Source organism: Balaenoptera musculus, chromosome 1 (assembly GCF_009873245.2).
Source record: "Balaenoptera musculus isolate JJ_BM4_2016_0621 chromosome 1, mBalMus1.pri.v3, whole genome shotgun sequence".
NCBI classification, from domain to species: Eukaryota; Metazoa; Chordata; class Mammalia; order Artiodactyla; family Balaenopteridae; genus Balaenoptera; species Balaenoptera musculus.
The window spans coordinates 140,956,018-140,980,088 of NC_045785.1; the positions used below are offsets into that span (position 1 = coordinate 140,956,018).

The window sequence follows — 24,071 nt, forward strand, 5'->3', positions numbered from 1 at the left end:
CTCTTTTATTTCTTATTCTTACCATGTTGTTTTATTGCAGTTGCTGCATAGTCTGTCAAAGCCTTCAGTGATCACTTTAGTCCAGAAGGCTTCAAGTTAGTATTTAAATAACAGTTTTGAAAGAATGCGCCATGGATTAATTATTTTTCCTTTCCAGTTGGAAAAGTCAGATAGCCATATTTAAAGGTCTTTTGTCCTTAAATGCCATATCATAAATCAGAATTTAGTGCAGAAAACAGAAACATTTTAGGCATTTCAAGCAGGAGGGGTTAATACATTTCATTAGATGGATACAAAGGAACTACAGGTATGAAGGAGGAGTGGAGTCTAGGCTTTGTGTTTAGGAACAACTTCCAAGAAAACAAATATGACTCACAAGAACATCTACTTTTGAGCACAGACTTTATTTTAAACTTGTCAAAAACCAGCTTTGAGTTTTATTGTCTTCTTTTGTTATTTCTTTTGCTTGTTTGTTTTCTTTGGTGTAGTCTTCTGCTTTTATTTTTATTATTTCTTTATTCCTGACTTCTTTGGCTTATTTTATTGGTCTTTTTATGGAATCTGAGTTGAATGATTGGAACATTTATTTTCATTATTTCTTAGTTTTTAATATATTAATTAGGGCTTTAAGATTTTCTTTGAGTAATGTACTGTTTAGTGACATTCCATAGGTTTTAGTTTTTAATCAATCTCATTCTAATTTATTTTTTCTACTTCTATACTTTTGATTTCCTTTTTAATAAATTTTTTCTCCATGTAGAGAACTTTATATTTTATTACTGAGTTCTCTTTTTTTTTTATTATGGTTTTATTAACTTGTGGTTATAAATGCTTTATTGACTTTTTTATGGCCTAATATATAGTCTGTTTTGAAAATATTCTGTTGGCATTTGAAAATAATACATATTCTTTGTTAACCATAAATACACTAATACATATGTGTATGTGTATATATGTAATATACATACACACATACAGTATGGATGGGTAATTTTAGTTCTCAAATTCTTTGTAACTTTATTTTTTGTTTCACTGCATAGTTAATTTCTAAGAAAGGTGTACTAAAATATAGTACTTTTCGGTTTTTCAAATTTTCTCTGCTATTTAACAGTTTTTGCCTTTTTATTCAGCGCATAAAGCATTATCATTATAGTGGATTCTTTCTGAATTGTAACAGTTCAGTCAATAGAAAGCATTATTTTTGCCTTGTATAACAGTTTGTCAGAAATTGATATCACACTTGTTCTGGTATACCTTTGTCCAGCTCTTTATTGTCAACATTTTTGCAATTGTTTTACTTTTGCTTTTTAATTTTAAAAAATACTGTTAACCCTCAAATAGTGTTAAGTCTTTCTCTATTGACCAAGAAAATGAACTGATTCACATTTATGCTCTTGATTTATATATTTGATTTTATTTCTGCCATCTTATTTAGTTCTCATCATTTTTCTTGTTCCCTTTTCTCCTTTCCCCTTTCTCTGTTTTTGCTAGATTAATGGATCAATTGTTTAATTGTATATGAGGCAGAGGTCAGGGGCTCTCATGCATTGGATAAGTTAAATTTAGCAAATCTTTAAAATGTATTTTTATATAAACCTTAAAGCAAACATATCTGTAGTATCTTTTCCAAGTAAGATAAGATCTCTAGTTTACTTGTACTTTTGTTTTTCTCCTGGCATCCCTCCTACACTCCTTGAGATAGGAGAAGATGTATGGCATTGCTGTTCTAAGTTGTCATTACTTTTACACTATGCCTCTTAGACTTTCTGAATTCCTACTTTATAAATACATTAAAAATAGAGCAGCATTATCTGTGATTATTTAAAGTTGAAAATGTAGTTTTCTGTTTTATTTTACTAACAGTTTAATTGTAACTTTCATATCAAAAGAAAAAACTCTAATAAACAAACAAAAAATGATTTTAATCCCTCTGAAATGGTTTAAGATAGTACTTACTAAGGTAAAGTCAGATATTTTGAGGAATACCCATGTCCTTCCCTGAAAGAGTTCAAATGTGTTAGATTACTTCTTGGTAAAGGCAATTCATCATCAGACCAGTCAGATTTATTGGAATTAAAAAAAATACTCCTTTAACTTTCTTTTACTGCTCTACTAATCTACAGTTCTAAGGCTTTTCCTGTCTAGGCATAGAGAAATGGATGATCTGAAAACCTATTAACATCTTTTTCCATCCTGTTCTTCAGTACTACTTAATAGTATACTTTAGTTTTATTCCAAATATATCATTGTATATAAGTGAAAGAAAGAAAGAAAGAAATGACAATTCCCAGTGAGCAAGCAATTTCAGTTTAAATATCCTATTTGTGTTTGCTAATTATCTGTTTGGGCTTCTTACAGAACCACCCAGTCTGGAGGATGCAGGGAAGATGCTGAATGAGACCGTGGTAGTGAACAACCCCATACAGCTGGAGTGTAAGGCAACTGGAAATCCCTCTCCTGGTAGGTTTGTTTGTGGACTCTGTAACTTATTAACATTTTAAGATTTCTGCGAATTGCTAAATCTGTTTATAAGCATAATATAGTAATTACTAATAAGGGAAATATTATAGAATATATTTCAAGGGTAAAACATTGATAAGGATATCATTAGGTGGATGATATTTTTGAATTTTCATTGCTTTTAACTACATGAAATAATTTACCCATTTAAACAATGTAGAAATATGTGAATAATTATCTTATTGTCCTTACTATGGCCACAAAACCCACAGTGGTATTGCATATAAATTTTTGTTGAAAAATATATTTTTATCTAGTCTCAATTGATTATCTTTATAAATCATTCATTTGATGAGACTATTATTTTGTTGATTTTCATCACCAGTAAGTTATTCATACGAATCAATAATAATATAAAAATTTTGAGGCTAACAGTATGTATAGTGTTTGGTTTTGATTAGATGCATAAACAAAATTTTATAGATGAGAGGAATATATACTACACCAAAAGAAAAAGAATCAGTTAAAAGTTTGCTATCAAACAAATACTGATATTGGATTGGCCAAAAAGTTCGTTCAGGTTTTTCTGTAAGATTGTATGACAAAACCCAAATGAACTTTTTGGCCAACCCAATACATTAGAGATAATGTAAAGAATATTATTTTTATAAGTTCACTTCAGGACTCTTATATTGGATTGGCTATTCATGTTTTTCTAAAGTTTACCTCCTCCTAAAAATCAACCTTAAAGAGATAATTAAACAGATTAAACTAAGATGATAAGCATAAGAATAAAGCAATTGTTACTGTTGTAGTTAAGCTTCGATTTAGTGTGTGTATTGAGCTTTTAAATGAGAAGTTTTAAAAAGATGGGTTTCTGTCCTCTTCCCCTTGCAGCTATTACATGGTACAAAGATAATCGTCCACTATTAGGTTCCAGTAGCATGACTTTCTTGAACAGAGGACAGATCATCAATATCGAAAGCACCCAGATCACAGATGCTGGCATATATAAATGTGTGGCCATCAACTCAGCTGGAGCTACAGAGTTATTTTATAGTCTACAGGTCCATGGTCAGTGCTACTTCTCCTAGATTCATCCTGGGGTGAAGAAGCATTCAAAATGATTAAGTGCATCTATAGAATTCTAGTGTAAATATTTAACAGAATGTATTATTGTCATCTTTACTTAAGAATGCAGTGTTCTAAAACTGATAAGCGTTTATATTTTCTGATTCCCATTAAATGCTCTATTTTCACATGCTATTGAACTTAAGTTTTCTTTAGATGAATTGTTGCAAATAGTCATCAACAGTCTTATCAGCCAATGACAATGGCCCTGTTTGTAAATATTGTCTGTCAGAATCATAGGTTTTAGTTCAAGAAATGTTTCTAAGTTATTATCTCTAATAATGCTTTTAAGAGTAGTTCATAGTTAACATACTAGAGTAGATATAGTGTAAGGAAACATACACAGATACACACAAAGCCTGGAAATCAAGAAATAAAAATGTAAAACATATTACTGTGGACACAACATATAGTTTTATTATTTTGAGATGTAATATTCCATGATGTTAACATATCTTAATTTTATTTATTTTTTTATTCCTTTTCAGTGCCCCCATCAATTTCTGGCAGCAATAACATGGTGTCAGTGGTAGTTAATAACCTGGTGAGGTTAGAATGTGAAGCCAGAGGTATCCCTGCCCCAAGTCTGACCTGGTTGAAAGATGGGAGCCCTGTCGCTAGTTTCACTAATGGGATACAGGTACTCTCTGTCATTCCTTAAGTGAAATCTACCATCTAATTATTCAATACAGGAAGTGTAAACAAGTAAAACTATTAAAGGGATTTGGAGAGCAAGGATTCACAAATGTTATCCAAACATGTACACATATACATCCATAAATACCATGGGCACACAATTGTGATTTCTAAACAATTCATTAAAAGCTCAGTATATCTAAGAGTTCCCTTATCTCATATGTAGTGCTGTATTTTGACCATTGTTTTAGATACTTTCTACTTCCCCCCCACTCTCTGCCACCACCATAAAAGATACTCTACACAAAGAAATGTTCATCAACAATAAAAACAGGAATTTTTTGGTAGACGTTATATTTAAATGTCTGGAAATAATCAGAGAACCACACAGAGTATATTTATTTCTACTAAAACATCATACAAAGAAAAATTATAAAGGCAACATTATGAGAAGTGAAATTTGAGTCTGACAAAAAAATGTAAGTACATTGCACTGACTCAAAATTTAAAATACAGAAACACATATTATCTCATTGAAAGTGTACTTCAATTTTGCTTTGCTTAGCAGAGAGCATAGTTATTCCACCATTCTACTTCTTGAAATTTTCTTGAAAATCCATTGCTTGCAGAATTTGGGATCATAGACTATCCAGAGTCCATGTCAATATTAAAGGTACAACTACATCAGTGGGATAAAAGGACAATGAATGTGACTAATTAATTTATTTGACTGCTACTGTGCTGTTAATTTTACCTTCTTACTTGTTCTCTCAAAGAAAAATTAAGAGGAGGATTAGCTCCTCTTATTCCCACTTCTTATCTTTCTCCCCTGGTGGCTTTTTCTCTTTCTGTAGTAAGTGTTGATAAAGTTGGATCTTCACTTGATCCTGTATGTAGAGAGTTGTGTTCAGTGGTTATTACCAAGTTTGGTTCTAGCCTCTGTCGTCCTCCACAGATAAGATGAGAAGGGGATTAAATGATGCTTGCCCTCTTTAAAACATCCAAGTAAAAATGCTTCTAGAGGCAAATGTTCAATTGATCAATGTCAGAAAATAATTGAAAAAGTATGTTTACGCCTACAGTTCTCAGGAGATATATTGGTTATTTAGCTTTCTATTCATCAACAGGTTCTGTCTGGGGGCCGCATCCTAGCCTTGACCAGTGCACAAATCAGTGATACGGGGAGATACACCTGTGTGGCAGTAAATGCTGCTGGGGAGAAACAAAGGGACATTGACCTCAGAGTATATGGTAAGACATTTTAATAATTATTTCTGCTCTGATACAGCTGTGTTTAAGTCCTAATATCACTGAGGAAGTTACGCAAGTTTTTGACAATAAAGAACTATGAACAATAGAAATTATCAAAATATTGCAAGGTTAGTTAAATCAGATTCACCCTTTCTGCCTTATATTTGACTTTAATTTTCCTTTATTGAAGTTCTGAGAACTAAAAATGCATACATCCAGCATGTAGGGTGTTGGTTTTATGGAGCCCTCTGAAGAACATGACTATGGAGAGATCTTTGCAATTTGGAAGACATATTCTTCTCCCTAAAACAAGGCTCTGTTCAAGTAGCTCTCTTGATCTGCTCTACTCGAAGCCTGGATTTTCTTACTTTTTAATTATATGTACAATCAGCATATTTTATAGTCAGTACTATGTCTATGAATTAAAGGATATTTGAGAAGCAAAAGTTAAACTAAACATAAACTTAGGCAAAATTCAATTATTTTTTCTTCCTACCTACGATGCAGCTGTAAGGTACAAAAGGAAAGGTCTGATTGCATCACACCAAGAGGCCCCTGGAACAAAGTTGGGGCCTCAATGGCCTCCATTCATAGATTACACTTGTCATTCCACATTTTAGTATACCTTTGCGTTTAGAACTTTTTCAGGGTTTTATTTGCATTATATTCTTGGTTCCTGGAGTAATGGATTTGTTCTGTAGTCCTCAAAGAGTATCTGTTTAATGCAGGCCTTCTCTTCTAAGTCCTACCTCACTTCCAAATAATTTACTCCTATTCAAAATATATTACTTTTTTTTTTTTTTTACCTCCAGGACATGTGGATTGACTTCCCTTTTTGAGTTTGCCAAAACAAATGTAATCATCACAAATAACTTATATAATAAGTCCTAATTTTTTAATAAAAAGGCCCCTTGTTTCAACATGGATGCCATGCATCTCTAATTAAGCTAAAAAATCCCATTTGGCATCAGTAAATTACCCAAGGCTCCTTATGCATCCCTCTTTTGTGTAGCTTCTGCAGTTGGCATGGGTCTGTATCTAGCCTCCAGCTGGTGCTCTGTGTCCGAGATAACAGAGGGTCTAAAATGCCCAACTGCAAGGAATCTAACTCCTTCCCTTAATGGGTCACTTTTATGCTTTATGAAGAACTGGAATGTTTCCAATCTAAGCTATCCTTAGAGAATGATACATCAATCTAAGTATGTGACACAATAGCCCCTTCAATCATGAGCAAGCAAGCAGAGGACTGACATCGGTATTCACCGGGTTTTAGTCAACACTGAAAATCTGGGATTGGCTCCTTCCATTTCTGCACTAGTTAGTGTCAAAAGTGGACCTGGAAGGTGATAGAGAGTTGATATTTTTCAGGAGTTATGAAGATGTGCATGACTATTTTTTATCATTTGTTAAGATACTCCCATACTACCCTTTTAGTCTGAAAACCAGAATCTTCCCTCTGTTATAAAAGTCAAGTGGCTAGCCAGCCCATACGTATGTTTTAGAATGTGCGTATGTGTTTAGTAGCTTGCTGTGTGTATATATTTTAAATGTTAAAGAAGTGCCAGATTAAAACAGGTTTTTACTGTGAAATTAGCTTCCAATCTATGCTCTACTATTAGTATTATGTCCCTCTATTCTATTCCTAAATTTGTGGTAGTAACCTTGGCAATCTTGGATCTATTTGGTACATAATGAGTCTGCAGCCTCAGAGGTAAGTGTCCGTCAGATTTACATTGTAGAGTGTGGTGGTGTAGGAGGAGCAGACATTGTGTAAAATAGCTTTCCCTACAATTACAAGAGTAGTTCATTAAAACTGTTTCTCCCTGGTATAAATTCGCAGCATGCATTACCATACTCTTAGGTGCTGAAACATGAGAATAGAGTTTTTAAATGATTTGGATTCCTGTAGAACTTTCTTAGAGATCACACACTCCCCAGTGTCTCAACAAACATAATCCTGTGGCAATTCTGACTTGTGTAATTACATTTCACAAGTATAATGCATAGGATGAGAAACAGACACAACACACCCCTTCCTAAGCAACATGACCTCAAAGCAGACTAGAGATAACATCTAAGGAAGCTGAGGATCTAAAGGGTAGAAGCTTGTTCTCTTCTCAGACTAAACAAAAAGTTGGAAACGAAAGACAGGGCAGAAAAAAATAGTTGTGCTGCGGTAATATATATCCTTGACTGTAATTAGATTTGCTTTAATTTATGTTCTTTAAGAAACAAATACTCTACTGTTTTTGTATTTTTCCTCTCAAATGAAAAAATTTGAGCTTGATTCAACTCATTTAGCTGTAAAGAAAAGTAATTGAAGGAAAAATATTTGGAAATAAATTAGCATTCTGCTTTCTTGAATTGTTTCTGACTTTTACGTCTACAAGCAGTCATAAAGAATCTATGCTCTTTTGTAAATTCTACAAATAATCTAAGATAAACATATTTTTATACAGTTGTGGTACATTTTTATCCACGGAGGACAGACTTAACCTGAAATGATTTCCAACCTGTGAAGTTCTATTTAGGACTGTCTGTGCTAAGACTGGTGAATATATCTTTTTTTCATAATATCTTAGAAGATGGCACTCATTGTGCTGATTTTGCTGAGATTATAGAAGTTTTCATCTCAAACAGACTAGTTGTATATCTTTTATCTGTTGTCTCACATGTTAAAAACAATCCCACTCTTTTCTGTCACCCGTAGATTACTTTAAGCTTTTGGAAAGCCAGATGTCTGTTGTGCTATTAAACTTAGCAGGACGGGCATCAGAGATCTCTGCCCAGAAGTTCCACTGATCTGTTCCAACCATTGTGCTTGGAGTTTCTTTTGTTAGCCTCATTTCCTTTGGGTTTAGCACAAGTCCTGCATCCAGAAACAGCTTAAGAAATACCCTCTAGTTCAAATGCCTTTCCCTGTGTAAAAGACATGGTAGCAGAGAAACCTCCTGGTTATAGAACACGGTTATATAACCTCCTGGTTAAAGTCCCTTAAGCTATAGAGACTAGCTTAAGTCCCCTGCGTTCATTGTCATTTTGCCACATGCAACAGTATCAAGCTGGAAACAATGGCCAATGGACTATCATAATGTTCCTTACCACAAAAATCTTATTTCTACCAAAGCATTTGGAAAATCCTTTAGGATTCATTTCAATGAAACTTAACCTTTCTTGTAAAAAAAAAACAAAACCAAAAAAACTACAAATATGGTATGTTTCCTACAATCCTAAATAGTTATGGGATTTAGTGAGAAATGGCTGAGGAAATTCCCCTCTGTGCTTTTTTGGAGTGGCCCTTTTATAACAGGCCTGATTTTATCATTAGTTCATGATTTTGAATTATTATAAATATAAGCCTGAAAGAGTCCTTGAGAGCTTATGGAGCCCACCGTCTAATTCTTGGCAGGGTTGTACCTCGACCATCTGAGACAAATGATTGTTTACTCTATTTTTTAATACACCCAAGGGAATGCAGTTCCCTAAACTTCTCCAAGAACATATTTCAGGATCTGACAAGCCTTATAGCCAGGGAATTCTAATTTTAATCTCATTAAAATTTCAACTCATTTCTTCTTTTCATGTAGTTGTATGCTGTACAGCTGGTCACTGTTTTAGTTTGGTCTTTAATGTATCATTTATCCCACATGGTCTTTATTCCATAGAAAGCTGACAAGGCACCGTGGAAAATCAAATTGAGCTCTAAACTGCAAGTCAGAAGACTCCTAGTTTTGCCACCAATTAGTCACGTTATTTCAAATAAGCTCTTATCTGTCCCCCATCTTATGTTTTGCAAACTGTGAGGTGGGACAGGATGATCTCTTTCAACTCTATTTTTTTATTTTGCCTCTGTGTTTATGAAATTTATTTTCTTTTGCAAAAAATATAAATAAGCATCAAAAATGTGTTTGCTTTTAATTCATTGTTATTTCCAAAATATTTCATGAGTGGTTTAATACTTTGAAAATCTTAAGTGGTGACATCTAGTTCAAGAAGTTTCTTAAGTGGGCACTTGGTGAGAACTTCCAGTTCTAAAACTTTTTTACGTGAAAAGTTAGTGAAAAAACTATTTCTGTTCAACAGGAACACATTAATCAGTGATTTATGAACACTTGATTCTGAACCAAATGATATGCAGAGGGTATGTTAGAATTACTGTGATCCTACATCTTAAAAGAACTAATAAAGTTATTCAATATATGTCCTGATGATTAATAAAGATAAGCAGTATGCTGGCCTCTTTTATCCTGAGGGAAAACCCATCTTTCACTTAGTTGCACCAAATATCATGGGAGAAGAACAGAACGTCTCTGTCCTCATTAGCCAAGCTGTGGAGTTACTATGTCAAAGTGATGCTATTCCCCCACCGACTCTGACCTGGTTAAAAGACGGCCACCCCTTGCTGAAGAAACCAGGCCTCAGTGTCACTGAAAATGGAAGTATGTTAAAGGTAAGCCTATAGATTCATTTATTGCTTCTTGTATTATTCCTAAGCTCATGGCTTTGGTATTACCACTATCAAAATAGTACCCCTATTAAACTTCACAACTATTCTACTAATTTCATCTTATAAAATTCTAGGAACCCTTTTATTAATGAGGTTTGTAATATTTTTCAGTTTTATGCTTAGTAAGGTTTAAATATTATACTTAACTGTCAATTCATGTTTGTAGCCAGAAGCCATTCAAAAATACTTTTAGGAAAATATTATAGAAATATTCTAAGGAGTGCATCATCTTCAGTCATTCAGCCAATCAGCAAATACCCATTCTAGGTGCTCTGCATAGGGATGCAAAAAAGTATGACACATTTATGCAAAATGTCTTCCAATTTTGCATAAATATATGAGAATTTAACAGCTCATGAAAAATGCAATGAGTGCTCTAAGTCTCTAAGTTAATTACCAAGTGGATGGTACAGACAGTACATTTGGGAAAGATAGCAAAAAGTGAGGCTGTGGTTGTCCAGAATAGTCTTGGAAAGCTACTTGGCTTTTTATGGGTAGATAGGACAAAAGGCCTGATTACGGGAAGCAAGTAAGCTAGTGTGACTGAAACAATTTAACAAAGTGAATTTTGGAAATAAGGTTGACTACTTTGACTTAAGTGAAATAAGAGCTAACATTGAAAGCCAACTTAAGGAATTAGGATTCAGGAAGCCAACAGGCCATTGGAATATTTATAAAATCCTCATAATAACCGTATTTAGAATTGAAAGTATGGCTACGTAGTCTGCCTACGGTTACTAAGCGGCAGAAATGGGATTTGAATACAGGAGTATAGCTTCAGAATCCATGCTGCTAACCACTACACCACATAGTTTCTTGGTAAAGGAATATTATTACTGTCAAACAAGGAGAGTCTTGGGAAATGGATAATGATTGTCAACACAAGGAAGCTAAGGCGCTTACACAAGGAGGATAGAAGTACAGGAGAGAGTGAGAGGGAGGGTGGAAGTGTATATTGGAGGCAAGAGGATGGAGTCGTCCGGAATTATGATCCTGTAACGATGGAGCTGGTGAGGAAGGAAAGTCTGGAGTCACTGATGGAGGAAAGTAGGATAAGTCAATTGAGCTATATAGGGGGAAAAAAAGCAAAAAAAAAAAGCAAAAAGCACTGCCCCTTCTCAGAGGCACACCCCAGAGTTCAAGAAAGCAGCTGGTAGAATTCTCAAACCTCAGCTCTGACTGAATGATAGAGGGAGACGATTGTATAAACCACAGGTCCCAGCCCTGCTAGGGGAGAGCTATACATGATTAGAACTCTCCTAGCAAATTTTAGTGAGTAGAGAAGTTCATTTCTTCAGAGCACAGATCCCAATAGAGTTGGGAAGCCAGGAGAGAGGTGATGGTGAAGAAATCCTAGGATCCACTGAGTCTCCACCACTGAGGCTAGCCAGGCACCCTGGAATGTTTGGGTCCATAGGAAGGAACATAGGGAGAAGACCTCATGGAAATGAAAACTTCTAGTGTACCCCTGCTCTACTAAATACTTTTAATGATAACTCCAACTCCAATGATTCTCTTTTGAATGTTTTAGCAATTGATTTCAAAGCTTTTAGCAATTCCATATTGTTTGTTGTACCTCTTAGATTATCTTATATTCTTATTTATACCTTGTTTATTATTAAACTCTTTTTTTATGTTCACATACATTATATTGAAAACTCAAGTCAGAAATAATATATTACACCATACTTCTTTGTATCTTCTACCTATAGTACCTGGTACAAGATTCTCAATAACTGCCGAAAGGTCTATGAACAAATGATAAATGAGTATTAATGTATGTTGCAGATAAATATACGGAAAGTATTTACTGGTATTCAGTTATCTAACAAGCACCAAACTGGGTATTAGGAGATTGAGACTAATTGAGTATAATACCTGGCTTGAAGAAGCTTACAAACCCAATATGGGAGAAGACATAATAAATTAATAGTATGGGTATTATTTTACTGAACAAGGACCTGGGCATGGAAAGATTGTATATTTAAAGCCCTGAATAACATATTCAGGAATTAGTTGTGATTTTTTTTGTTATTTTATCTGAATCATATTTAAAAGGCCTTTCTAGACCTTCAACCAGTAAAACTAATGAGATTCAAATAAGGTATGACATAAATGAGAATTGCTGAATCTTGATAAGTGTTGAATGTGGGTGATGGGCATATAGCCATCCATTTTACTGTTTCCTCTATTTTTTATATGTTTGAAAACCTTCAGAACAGAAATGAAAAATCAGAGATCACAAATAACATTAATAGAAAAACCCCAATTACTTACGAAATAGAAACTGTGGTTTCAAAGCATGATTTTGTTTTCAGATTGAAGATGCTCAGGTTCAAGATAGTGGTCGTTACACTTGTGAGGCAACAAATGTTGCTGGAAAAACTGAGAAAAACTATAATGTCAACATTTGGGGTAAGTGGGATCAGCCCCTGTAAAGCAAATGATACAGCTTGTGGTTTAATCTTTGATTCTTTGTGTCAGTTCTTAAAATAACCAACCACGTAACTAAAATTGATCATAATACAGACATGGACACTAATTAATATGTTTAAATGATGCTGAACTGTCCTGAATATCAGCTTATATAATTAATTCAAGAGCAACTGGACAGATTTCCTGAACCTAAACATGTTGGTCACTGTAACTTTGATGTAGAACACTTCTGCTCTCCTGCCTGATTAATATGCCTTTTAGCTTCTGCAACTGAGATCCTCTAATGATTGAGTGTTCTCCATGAACAGAGAGTGTGTTGGTCAATTGAAAATAAATCAAAAGGCTAAATTGTGTATGTGAATTATATTTGTGTGAGAGAAAGAGAACACATGCACTTGTGGGTGGGAGATGGGATTACTCCGCTGACGAATGTGCAAAGCTATTCTCGCTTGAAGTTTTACTGTTACTAATTAAGATAATTCTTAGGAATAGTCACAACTTTTATATCACTGTAGTTGTCTGTTACACTATGTTTAAAAGTGTTCCCAGTTCCTACATATTCACCTTTATTTTAAGTACTTCTTTAAATTCATTTATAACATATTAAGCTCTCTTAATTTTGATTGTATTTGTTTAAACTTTTTAATTTTTGACATAATAACCTGAAATTTACCTTTGATTATAAAAGTTAATTCAAAAACACATTTTAAAATAAAAATAGGTAGAGGAAGTAATCTAATTCCAATAGAGAATAAATATTTTATGTATAAAATGCCTTGTTAATTATAAATCATTATTATCATTTTAAAAATCTTGAGGAAAATTGTAAGAAGTATTATCATTCACCTGTAAAAGGATTTACTTTTAAACGACAAAATTTACTATGCAGTACATTTATATTTACTATATATTTGTTATGTTATCATTCACTTCTGTTCCTACCTCCTTCCATCCTTTTTCTCCCTTCATATTTCCTTTCTTTCCCTTCTCTTCCCATTTCTTTCAAATGGGGAAAATATTCATATAACTCTCAATATGGACAACACTGAGCTGAGTCTTATCAAGTAAAGGTTGAAAAAAAAAAAAAGAAAAGAAAAAGAAAAATTTGGAGTGATGATCAATTAGAAAGTGAGGTGAAGAATTCCTTTTTAAAATGCTGTATTAGAGATACCTGTAGACCGTTCATATGAAGCTGTCCTCTATGCCATCAGAATTATGAGCCTATAGCTCAGGAGAAAGAGATAACAGTTAAAAATGTGAGGTTAGAGACATGAGTATATACGTAGTAGTTGAGATCCCTTAGCGAGAATAAGAAGAATGTGTACAAAAGAGTACTGTATAGAATGACCCTCACATATCACATAAGAAGGGAGACAGAAGAAGAGACCCCCAAAATGGGAAACTGAGAAGGAACAGTCAAAGAGGGAGGAGGAAAACTGGGTAAAGCTTGTGTCATGGAAACTAAGGACAATGGTGTTCCCAGAAGAAGAACACGGACAACAAATAAGTTGGACATGGTTAGATAGATGAGTGAATGAATGAATAATGGCACACATTGCAGAGAAGCCAAATGAGACATAAAATACAAAGTGTACTTTACAACTGAGTAGACCAATGCCTCTTAAAAAGGAAAGCAGGTCGCAGTCAATGTAAGAATGAATGACAGGGGAGAGAAAGTTGAGACCTCAAAAATTATTTATAGTGTGACTCTGTGTTCTAGGTACTATGCCACATGTAGGCATAGAGAGCTTAAGAAGAAAGAAAATGACACTGGTTACTGAGTTCAGTTTGGGGCAAGTTGAGTTTGACAGTGCCTCTAAGGCATCCAAGATGAGATGTTAAGTAGTCAGATATAAAAATCCAGATCCCAGAGAGTATCTGTATTACAGGTACAGATTTGCAAGTATTTGTATTAATGGAAGCCATGGGAGTAGAGGAGGTGGAGTTTGGGTTGGAGATCATGAATTTATAGTGGTGGCAATTTGTGTAGTTGTCATTTTCTTCTGTAGAATTTTCATCTGTGGCATAGGTGATGACAGAGTAAACTATAGGATTCATCCCAAGTAAGGGTATTGCCAAATAGGAAGAGCAATGGTGCCAGGCAGTTGAAAATATTGGCAGAGGACTAGCTGAAATTACTGATCATGAAATCTAAGTTGGATAGTGAAGTTGGCAAATAAAAAAGTAAGCAGCTAGGTTGAGAGGCTTCTGAGAGATTTAAGGACTTGAGATTCAATTAGGTCATTGAATTGAGAATTGGGAATAGTTGAGTGAAAGAGCTATAAGGATAGAGCAGTTGTCAGAAAGTGGCCTATATTTATAAATTAATAGGAGAAATGTTCTAGATGGTGAAAACGGTATGGCCTCTGATGGAGAACAGGATGAGCAGATCAAGGAACTGAGTAGCCAGGTGTTTAGACGTGTGGATATTGAGTTCATACAGAATGTGGCAGGTCTTCATGTCAAGAGAAAGGATAAAAACAAGTACCAGATTGTTCAGTGAATGGAGAAAGAATGACAGGTTCACAGATGGTGATAAGAAAAAAAGAAGTAAATGGTGACATGAGCCTCAAAAGAATAGAGACTTTCATGGGGGTGCTTGAACAATGGCTGGAAGCAGCATTGGAGGTGGGGAGGATTCTCCCACTCCTCAACTCCCAGGAGCTTGGGAGAATAAGCATCTATCATGTGATAATACTGCAGCCAGAAAAGTGTCCCAAGGGAGAGTTCAACCAGCAAATGCAGACTCAGCCTCTTTGAGTAAAGTGTGGGTAGGCAGAATTCACTTTGAGGGTTCCAAGGAGAAGCTGGAGATCAATGGGGGAAGGCAGACTGTGCAGTCTAGGATAGGTAGCACGTCTGTTTCTCAGATCAAATTCCTTACCTCTGTTCTTTACTATATGTTATATGCCTGATGTCTTTCTATTCTGTTCAACATCTGAGATGTCAAAGCTGGAGAGGCACAAATGACTGGGTTAAATTTAAATTTGGTAAGTGTCATCATTTCTTTTGGTGCAAGATGTCTAAATATCTAGACTGTATCTCCTTTTTATATCACTCTGAGTATTTTGATAATTAAGTTTCTATCTGTGAAAATGGGAAGTCTGCTATTAGGTATTTATTCTAGGTCTTACAGTTGACTTTTAATGTGGTGTTGATATGTCAACCTCAAGTGCTAAATTATTTACTTGTACCATTTGAGTGGGAACCTTTTTTATTTTTACATGCAAAGTGTTAGGGAAATTTTATATTTGAGGGTAAAATAGTATTTTTCCTTTTTTTAATCTTTCAGTACCACCGAATATTTATGGTTCTGATGAACTTGCTCAATTTACAGTCATTGAAGGGCATCTTACTAGTCTATTGTGTGAATCAAGTGGTATTCCACCCCCAGATCTCATTTGGAAGAAGAAAGGTCAGTTTTCATCCTTTGACATTTATAAAATTAAATATAAATATTAAGTGAATTTATATTTTGTTTGAGAAACATGCCAACAAACTTTCTTAAGGTTTGCACGTGAAAATACTAGACAGCAGAATTGCTTTGTGTTAAATGTGCCATATGCGATACTTCTACAGTATCAACCTGAAAATTGTCAGTTTTGAGACTCACTGCTCCCAAGAAGAAATTAATTTTCTCCATTAACTCTTTTTTAATCAAATGTATTGTAGGGCAGCTATAATGATCAAGAATCCACCATTCAATGAACTATTTCTTTCTTCTTTAAAATAGGTTTAAAATTTTTCTCTTTTTTTAAAGCAAACATTCTTGCTGTATTTGTGACAGTTTTGTAATGTACGTTAAGATTGAATTCTGCAGTTGAACAGATTTTTAGTTATTCATCAACAAATACCTGTTTCCATTAAGTATCAGATCATCTAAGTTTTTAGCTGATCTAAAAAATAATTTTTGTTTTACTTAAAGATTTTATTTTGTTTGTTTTACTAAGTATGTTTTCTTTTAAATGCAATATTGATTGAAAGAAAAATTTGCAGAAGATAGTCTTCTCTTCATCTTCCTCCTCCTCCTTTTTGCATAGATTATTATACAGTGTCCTCTGCCTTTTAAGTATGTGAACTAGGAAGTAAATAAATATGTATATATACTCATTAGAGTATATACACAAAACGCCTTAATTTATGCTTCACATTCTGCCACTTGGTTTTCTTTGCAGGCTCCCCAGTGCTGGCTGATTCTGCAGGGCGAGTCAGAACTTTATCTAGAGGCAGGCAGTTGCAGATTTCAATTGCAGAAGAATCTGATGCAGGGCTCTATACCTGTGTGGCATCAAATGTTGCTGGAACAGCAAAGAAAGACTACAGTCTGCAAGTTTACAGTAAGTTATTAGTTAGCCAGGCTTTGACGCAATTTTTTTTAAAAAACCTCTCCATCCTTCCCTTTTACTTTTTCTTCATATCTTTAAGAGTCATTCAAAGTAGTATGGTTATAGTATGCAATTGTCCCTCCATATCCACAGATTCTACATCCATGGATTCAACCAAGTGCAGATTGAAAAATATTTTTAAAAAATCCAAAAAGTTACAAAAAGCAAAAATTGAATTTCCACGCACCAGACAACTGTTTACATAGCATTTACATTGTATTTACAACTATTTACACAGTATTTACATTGTATTAAGTATTATAACTAATCTAGTGATGATTTAAAGTATAAGGGAGAATGTACATAGGTTATATGCAAATACTATGCCATTTTATATAGAATGGACTTGAGCATTTTGGTATCTGAGGGCGTCCTGGAACCAGTCCCCTGTGGATACCCAGGGACAACTATACCTTTCATAAGACCCACAAATTTTAATTGTGCTGACATAATAAAGAGAGTAATTACTTATTTCTAGCTGTTATTTATTCAGTAATACAGCTGAACATCTGCATCAGCTTGCTGCTGGCAGATATATCAATGTGCCTGTAATTTTGGGGGGGCAGGATAGTGTATGTGCGGAATGGAGAAGATGGCCTTGTACCATAGGGTATATTTACAATATGTAAAAATATCTCATCGTAAAAAATATTTAATTTATATAAGATTTTAAAGTATTTAAAATATTTGCATTACCTCATTTAACCTTTACATAGCTGTGGTATGAGACAAAAATATTGCCTCAAAAATGTATGTGGAAACTTAAGCCCAGAGAGGTTTCCATGACCAGCTGAGGTCACATGGCTTGTATGTGACAGGATTGGCCCTGGAACACAGGATTACTAACGCTGGTCCATTTTCTTTCCCACACGCATGTGTATTTGAGTTGGTTTAATCTTCTTTCTTGGAATCAGTATCCACTAGGTGAATTTAGCTATAAATTTACAGAATCACTGGCCATCAGTGGCTTAAACAAATAGAGGTTTATTTTCTCACATAAGGAGAAGCCTGAGGCTGGCAGTCACTGGAGTTGGTCAGCACCTTACTCTTATCAGGACAGGAGATCTAGGATCCTCCTGGTCCTTCCTTTGTTATCTCAAGATGGTTGCTGCATTTGTAGTATCAAGTCCACATTGAAGGCAGTGTGGGAAGGGGAAGGAATGGTATCTTTCTCTTTTAGCAGGAGAGCAAAAAATTTCCCAAACCCGCCCCCTCACCTCACCCCTGCCAGCAGACCTCCATTTAGACTTTTTAGGTCTACAGTGATTCGTGAGGTCACGTCAGTTTCCAAAGAAGACTGAGAAAGTCTCAGCTTTTCCAACTCCTCTAGTGAAAGGAAGAAAGGAATTGGTAACAGACGTTAGGTCATGAGCTAGGCTGTCATATCTACTTTAAAATTAGTACTAGGAGACTTCCCTGGGTTAGAGCTACAAATGATAATTCAAATAGTTGTATAACTTCTCAAAAGCAGGGAAAGTAGCTAATGCAGTATTCTTTCCTTACTATATTGATAGCTTTATTTTAGTTATGAACCCATTTAGGTACATTGGAGAAGAATTCTACCTCTCAGTACAGCAATGCCATGTCTATTAGTCCTGGGTCTTTTCTTTAGTAGCTAATTTTTTGACATCAAAAATGAATTTAGTGTGTTTTGTCATATTATTCCTAGATATTTGTTTTTATGTTATTGTGCTTAGTAGGTTTTCTTTAATTTCATTTTGTAATGGTTGGTTTCATGAAGACCTAAATGTTTTCAGTGGGTATATTCGATTATAGCATGGTGAGTGAGCGTTATACTTTTCTGAATTTTGTGATTTTTGTTTTGCCGTAAATTTGTACTGCTTGTATGACCACAAGAAACAATAAAACATTTTCTTTCAAAAAAAGAATTTAACTTTGCCTGATGAAAATTCTTATATAAGACTTAAGGCAAACATTTCCTATTCTTTTCTTTTTTTTCCCAGTTCGACCAACTATAGCCAACAGTGGCAACCACCCTACTGAAATCACCGTAACTCGAGGGAAGAGCATTTCCTTAGAGTGTGAGGTGGAGGGTATTCCTCAACCGACAGTGACCTGGATGAAAGAGGGCCGCCCTTTGACTAAGGGAAGGGGAATGGAAGTAACGGATGAAGGTCATATCCTTCAGCTGAAGAATGTCCATGTGTCTGACACAGGCCGTTATGTGTGTGTTGCTGCGAATATAGCAGGAATGACTGACAGAAAATATGACTTAAGTGTACACAGTAAGTATAAACAGGCTCAATAGGTCTATTCACTGGCTGATATAATCTATAGCCTCCTGGATGGGAGATATAGGCCTCAAGTGTTGAGTCTTTTATTTATAGTCGATTGTTTTCTTCATTTGCACCACTTCTTTAGATCAGTCTCATAACTCATCCTACTATGCCTGACCTTCCATATCTTACCTTGCTGAAATAAGCATATATTGGATATTGTTTTAGGAAAGTACATAGTAAAGTAGATAATTATCTTCTTCAAGTACTTTTGATCCAGTGCTATCCCAAGTAATATTCCATGATTCTATGTTTTCCACATTAGCTGACTTGGCTAGTGTAAGTCTAGGTTCCTTAGAGCTTACTGACTGAGCATCAGATGGGCATAAGTTGTACTGAAGTCAGCTTTAAAATTCTAAGTAATGAGCAGTAAATGTCCATAGGAATGGACCAAACATACAGGTACTCAGGGACACCTATTTGTATGCATACAATTAGAATTGTATTTTTAAAATCTATAGAAACAATGGTAAATCTAATAGACATGGTCTTGTAACTTAAATCCAGTTAGAACATGCACAAAGTCCAGTATTAATATCTTGTAGTTTGCAGCCAATGTGTAAACCAAAGCTAAAGACTGAAAAGGAATCAGTCCTATGTATCGTTTTGTTAGATTGTGGTTTTTTCATTCTTTTTAACAGGTGCTTACTATTTCATTATTTGAATGTTTCATACTTTATTTGATCAATTCTCTAGGGAGGGGCATTTAGGTCAGTTATATTAACAAGAATTTCTGTCATAAAATTTCCTAGGCAAGACTGATGTTGGGAAATCAAGGTCTCAGAGTATGCTAAATTCCAGTTGGCTCAATCTTCCATGTACTTCAATTCTGCAAGACCATTGAAAATGGAGGGTGTCACTGGCCCTTCTCTGTGCAGAAGGAAAACATGATGGAGGGGTAACTTTCCATGGGACTAAGGAGGGACATAGAGGCACTCAAGGCCTCTGTGTAACCTTGTTTTATCTATGTTCCAGTGCTGGCTTAACCAGGTTTTAACACTGGTTCTCCTCTGACCCAGCCCTTGAACTTGTCCAGGCCTGTTGGGTCAATGTGACTTGTCACTCTATCCTCAGACTATCCTGATTCCACTCTGCTCATTGCCCAAACCCGTCTTCTCAACCCACTTTGTGTGTCTCACATTTTTGCATTCACAAGGCATATTTGACCCCGAGGAGCTGGTCACTCATGTCTTTTCTAGGCTTCTGGAACTGCCCCACCCCTGCCCCTCTTGGTTGGTCTCTAACTCTCAGCCAACTCCTTCCTCTCAACCTCTCTTATTGTTTCCCCCTGCTCTTCCAGCCTGTAGTGTTAGAATGCCCCAAGGCTCCGAAATGGGCAATACCTGCTTCTCTATCCACACTGTCTCATGGGTGATTGTGCCAATCCCACCCCCTAATGTGATTGAGCAAGGAAAACACCCAGGAATCATCCTTGACTCCTCTTTTTCTCATATCCGGTGTCACTAAGTCCCATCATCTCTACTGCTCCTATTCTAGTTGAAACCACATTTGTCTCTGTGAGCTGGATTGGGGTGAAAATAAGGAAAAAACCAGCAAGGAAACAACTAGCCCAAGGAACAAAAATGTGGTTAGTATAGGTAACATGAAAGCTGGTGTGTTTCACGAGGTTTTGAGCTTCTAATTTGTTTGATTGTTTTTAATTTTTAATACTAGAATTATTTGTTAGAAAATTCTGCCTATAAGAAAGTCATGAATCCATATTACCAGAAAAGATGAGTGACTCACAGAAAATCATTCACCACTATTAGAATAACAATATGAAAGTCATTTGGGGACTTCCCTGGTGGTCCAGTGGTAAAGAACCCACCTTCCAATGCAGCAGATGCAGGTTTGATCCCTGGTCAGGGAACTAAGATCCCACGTGCCGTGGGGCAACTAAGCCCACGCGCCACAACTACTGAGCCCGGGCACCTCAACTAGAGGAGCCCACATGCCGCAAACTACAGATCCCACGCACTCTGGAGCCCGCGCTCCACAACTACAGAGCCCACATACCCTGGAGCCCGCGCACCACAACTAGAGAGAGAAATCCCGCACGCCACAACTAGAGAGAAGCTCGCATGCTGCAACCAAGAGCCCGAGTGCTGCAACTAAGACCCAACACAGCCAAAAATAAATAAATAAAATAAATAAATTTTTTTTTTTTTTAAAGTCATATGTTGCTATTAGTGAGGAAGAAGTGACATTTTTACTTCCAGGAGTGTTGTCGTCGTCATCGTCATCATCATCATCATCATCTTATTGTTGTGATTGCTTATTTTGCTTACTGTTGACTAGAAAATGGAAGCCTTATTGTTAAGAATAAGCTGTTTAGAATTTGGTGTTTGTTACATACTAGCCACCCTCCTTTCCATTTCTTGTTTGTTTTGTTTTGTCTTACAGCACCTCCAAGCATCATAGGAAACCACAGGACACCTGAAAATATCAGTGTGGTGGAAAAAAACTCAGTGTCCCTAACTTGTGAAGCTTCAGGAATTCCCCTGCCTTCAATTGCCTGGCTTAAAGATGGGTGGCCTGTCAACTTTAGCAGTTCTCTGAGAATTCTCTCAGGTATTAGAAATTCTTGTAGCCTGGTAATCTGATTAGCTTCCTGTGGCCACAGTTTCTCCTTAATTTCTCATAACTCCATGTCTTATTTTTTCTTTATGATCTAGCTGCTTACTCTAATACCCACTGATCATATTAAGAAAAAAATTTAGGACATCAGAAGCTATATGACAATGGGGAAAATCTCTAAATATCTCTATATCCTTTTGACAAAGAAATCTTGGCACTCGCTTATTACTTAAATCATGGGGATGTCAGAGCATTCATGCTGGAATGAGTACCAACCAATGTGAAAAGTGAAGAATGAAAAGAAATACTTGAAGCCAGAGCCTAGAGTGAATAATGTTATATAACATATCTCTATAACCACAAGTTTGAATTTTTTCACAACTCTAATCTGAGTGAGATTTATATTTCCAAGATAGAATAGTTTCAAGTGAGCTAAGATTTTATCATTATTGTAAAAAAGATATTCCTCTTATTCCTTATCTAATTATGTAGGAAAATCTATTACCTTATTCTTTATGGATCAGTGTAAGTGTCGAGAGAGGTGTCTAGGGGCATGCCACAGGAATCTGCGCTTGGCCCCTTTCAGTAATAAATTGGGTACAGACTAAGAAAATAATCTCGCCAAGTTTATGGGTAATAAAAAGCTTGGATATTTAGAAGAATACCTAATGTGTTGAATGAAGGCATCCGAATTCAAACACGCCTCACTCTGGAACTTTTGAATTAAACCTAACAAAATGAAAGTTAAGTAAACTCCTGCACTCACATTCAAAAACCAATGGTGAAAATTAGGGTGAGATATAGCTTCAGAATTCTTCATATGAAAAGATCTCTGAATTGGTTTGGTTATTGAGTATGCATTAACAGTATAATGTGTTTATCATGAAAACAGATGCAATGTTTTGCCACATGAATAAAATATATTTTCACCAATAAAACAAGTAAAACACCAGTTGTATTGTGGATTTAACTTACTCATTAGGAAGACTAGAAGAAGGATTTATTGACAGTATTTTCGAAGGAGGATAACCATGGTGGCAAATGATTGCAAAGTAAACTATGCGTCCGATTCTATTTAACCTGAAAAAATAAACCCTGTGTAACTCATGACAACATAGTGAAAATTACATTTAAATACTTGCAGAGCCATGGCGTAGAAAAGATTATGTTGGTTCCGTCTAGTTCCAGAGGTTAAAAGTAATACCAGTGTATGGAATATTCTAGGGACAGATTTGGGTCTGAATACAAACAACTTTAAAAGATATTTGTATTGTTGAAAGTCAAGATGAGCTATTTTAAGAGGTAACAAGCTCCCTGCCCCTAAATTTGTTCAAAGTTTAAATTCTCACTTTTGAAGGCTTTTTCAGAAAAGATACTTTGCTAGTATTTGAATTAGGTCTAAATAGCGTAAGGTCCCTCTGTTTCTTCAAGATCTTGGTCTATAAATGATAGGGGCTTAATGAGGAATATACATTGCTATAATTATTATATCTATTGCCTATAATACTAGATTTATAACCTCAGGCAAGTTTCTTAACTTTGCTAACTTCAGTTCTTCAGTTGTAAAGTGAGGACACTAGTGGTATTTGCCTGTTAGGGGGTTTTGTAAAGATGAGTTAATATGTGTAAAGCAGCTAACACAGTGCCTGCTTATATCATAAGCGTCCAATACATGTTTGTTGTTATTTGCCATAGACAACCTGGTAAAAGATTTGGGTCTCCCTCTCCTAGGAGGCTTTCCTATGTCCTATAATGCTTTCATTTTTGAAGGACTGCCTGCCTCTGTTGATCTTAAGGAATGCATAGTGATGTCAAAGATTTCATTGCAGTTTGGTTGCCAAAAACCTGAACACATTATCTTCTTCTCTTATAATCATCCTCATATTATTGGTTTTTTTTTTAATTCTCAATTGCTGAAAAAGTAGGAACTCTTTTTAAATATAATAACTACATCAGAGCTCCTGGAAATGATAAAGGCAAGATAAAATGAGGTACTCTGGCTTATTATAGATCCACAGGAGTAGTGTTTTGGTTTTATTGTATAGTTTTGTTTTGCTTGACTAGCAGCTGGAGATCCCTGAGCGAATACATTAAATGTACTTCACCTTGTGGCGCTGCCAGAAGAGTCATTCAGTTTTACAATCTGAATATGTGTGTTGTGCAATCGATGACTGAGAATCAGATGAATGGCGTATGACTCGCTTGTTCCTTGATCGGCTGCACATTTCTGTTTCATTAAGATTAGTCCTCCTGAGACGTTAAGTCAAGCTTTTCTAAAAGAAGTACTTTGTTGAAGGCCCTATCATTGTTATGAAGTTATCTGCCAAGAACAGATAGCTGCTATAAAAATTTAATAGGTACGAGAAATGTCTCCATCTAAGTATAATTTAC

At 35.4% G+C, this 24,071-nt stretch overlaps 1 protein-coding gene across 3 annotated transcripts in view; it reads left to right on the top strand.

The window, feature by feature from the left end:
- Positions 1-24,071, top strand: part of HMCN1 (hemicentin 1) — a 506,773-nt gene that overhangs the window by 323,576 nt on the left and 159,126 nt on the right. For all 3 annotated transcript variants that reach the window (XM_036867831.1, XM_036867840.1, XM_036867846.1), the window contains exons 37-46: positions 2,359-2,460; positions 3,358-3,534; positions 4,080-4,231; positions 5,355-5,478; positions 9,753-9,928; positions 12,304-12,400; positions 15,714-15,836; positions 16,597-16,758; positions 18,771-19,052; positions 21,507-21,674. In XM_036867831.1, coding sequence (XP_036723726.1) covers positions 2,359-2,460; positions 3,358-3,534; positions 4,080-4,231; positions 5,355-5,478; positions 9,753-9,928; positions 12,304-12,400; positions 15,714-15,836; positions 16,597-16,758; positions 18,771-19,052; positions 21,507-21,674 — 1,563 coding nt within the window. The remainder of the gene's footprint in view (positions 1-2,358; positions 2,461-3,357; positions 3,535-4,079; positions 4,232-5,354; positions 5,479-9,752; positions 9,929-12,303; positions 12,401-15,713; positions 15,837-16,596; positions 16,759-18,770; positions 19,053-21,506; positions 21,675-24,071) is intronic.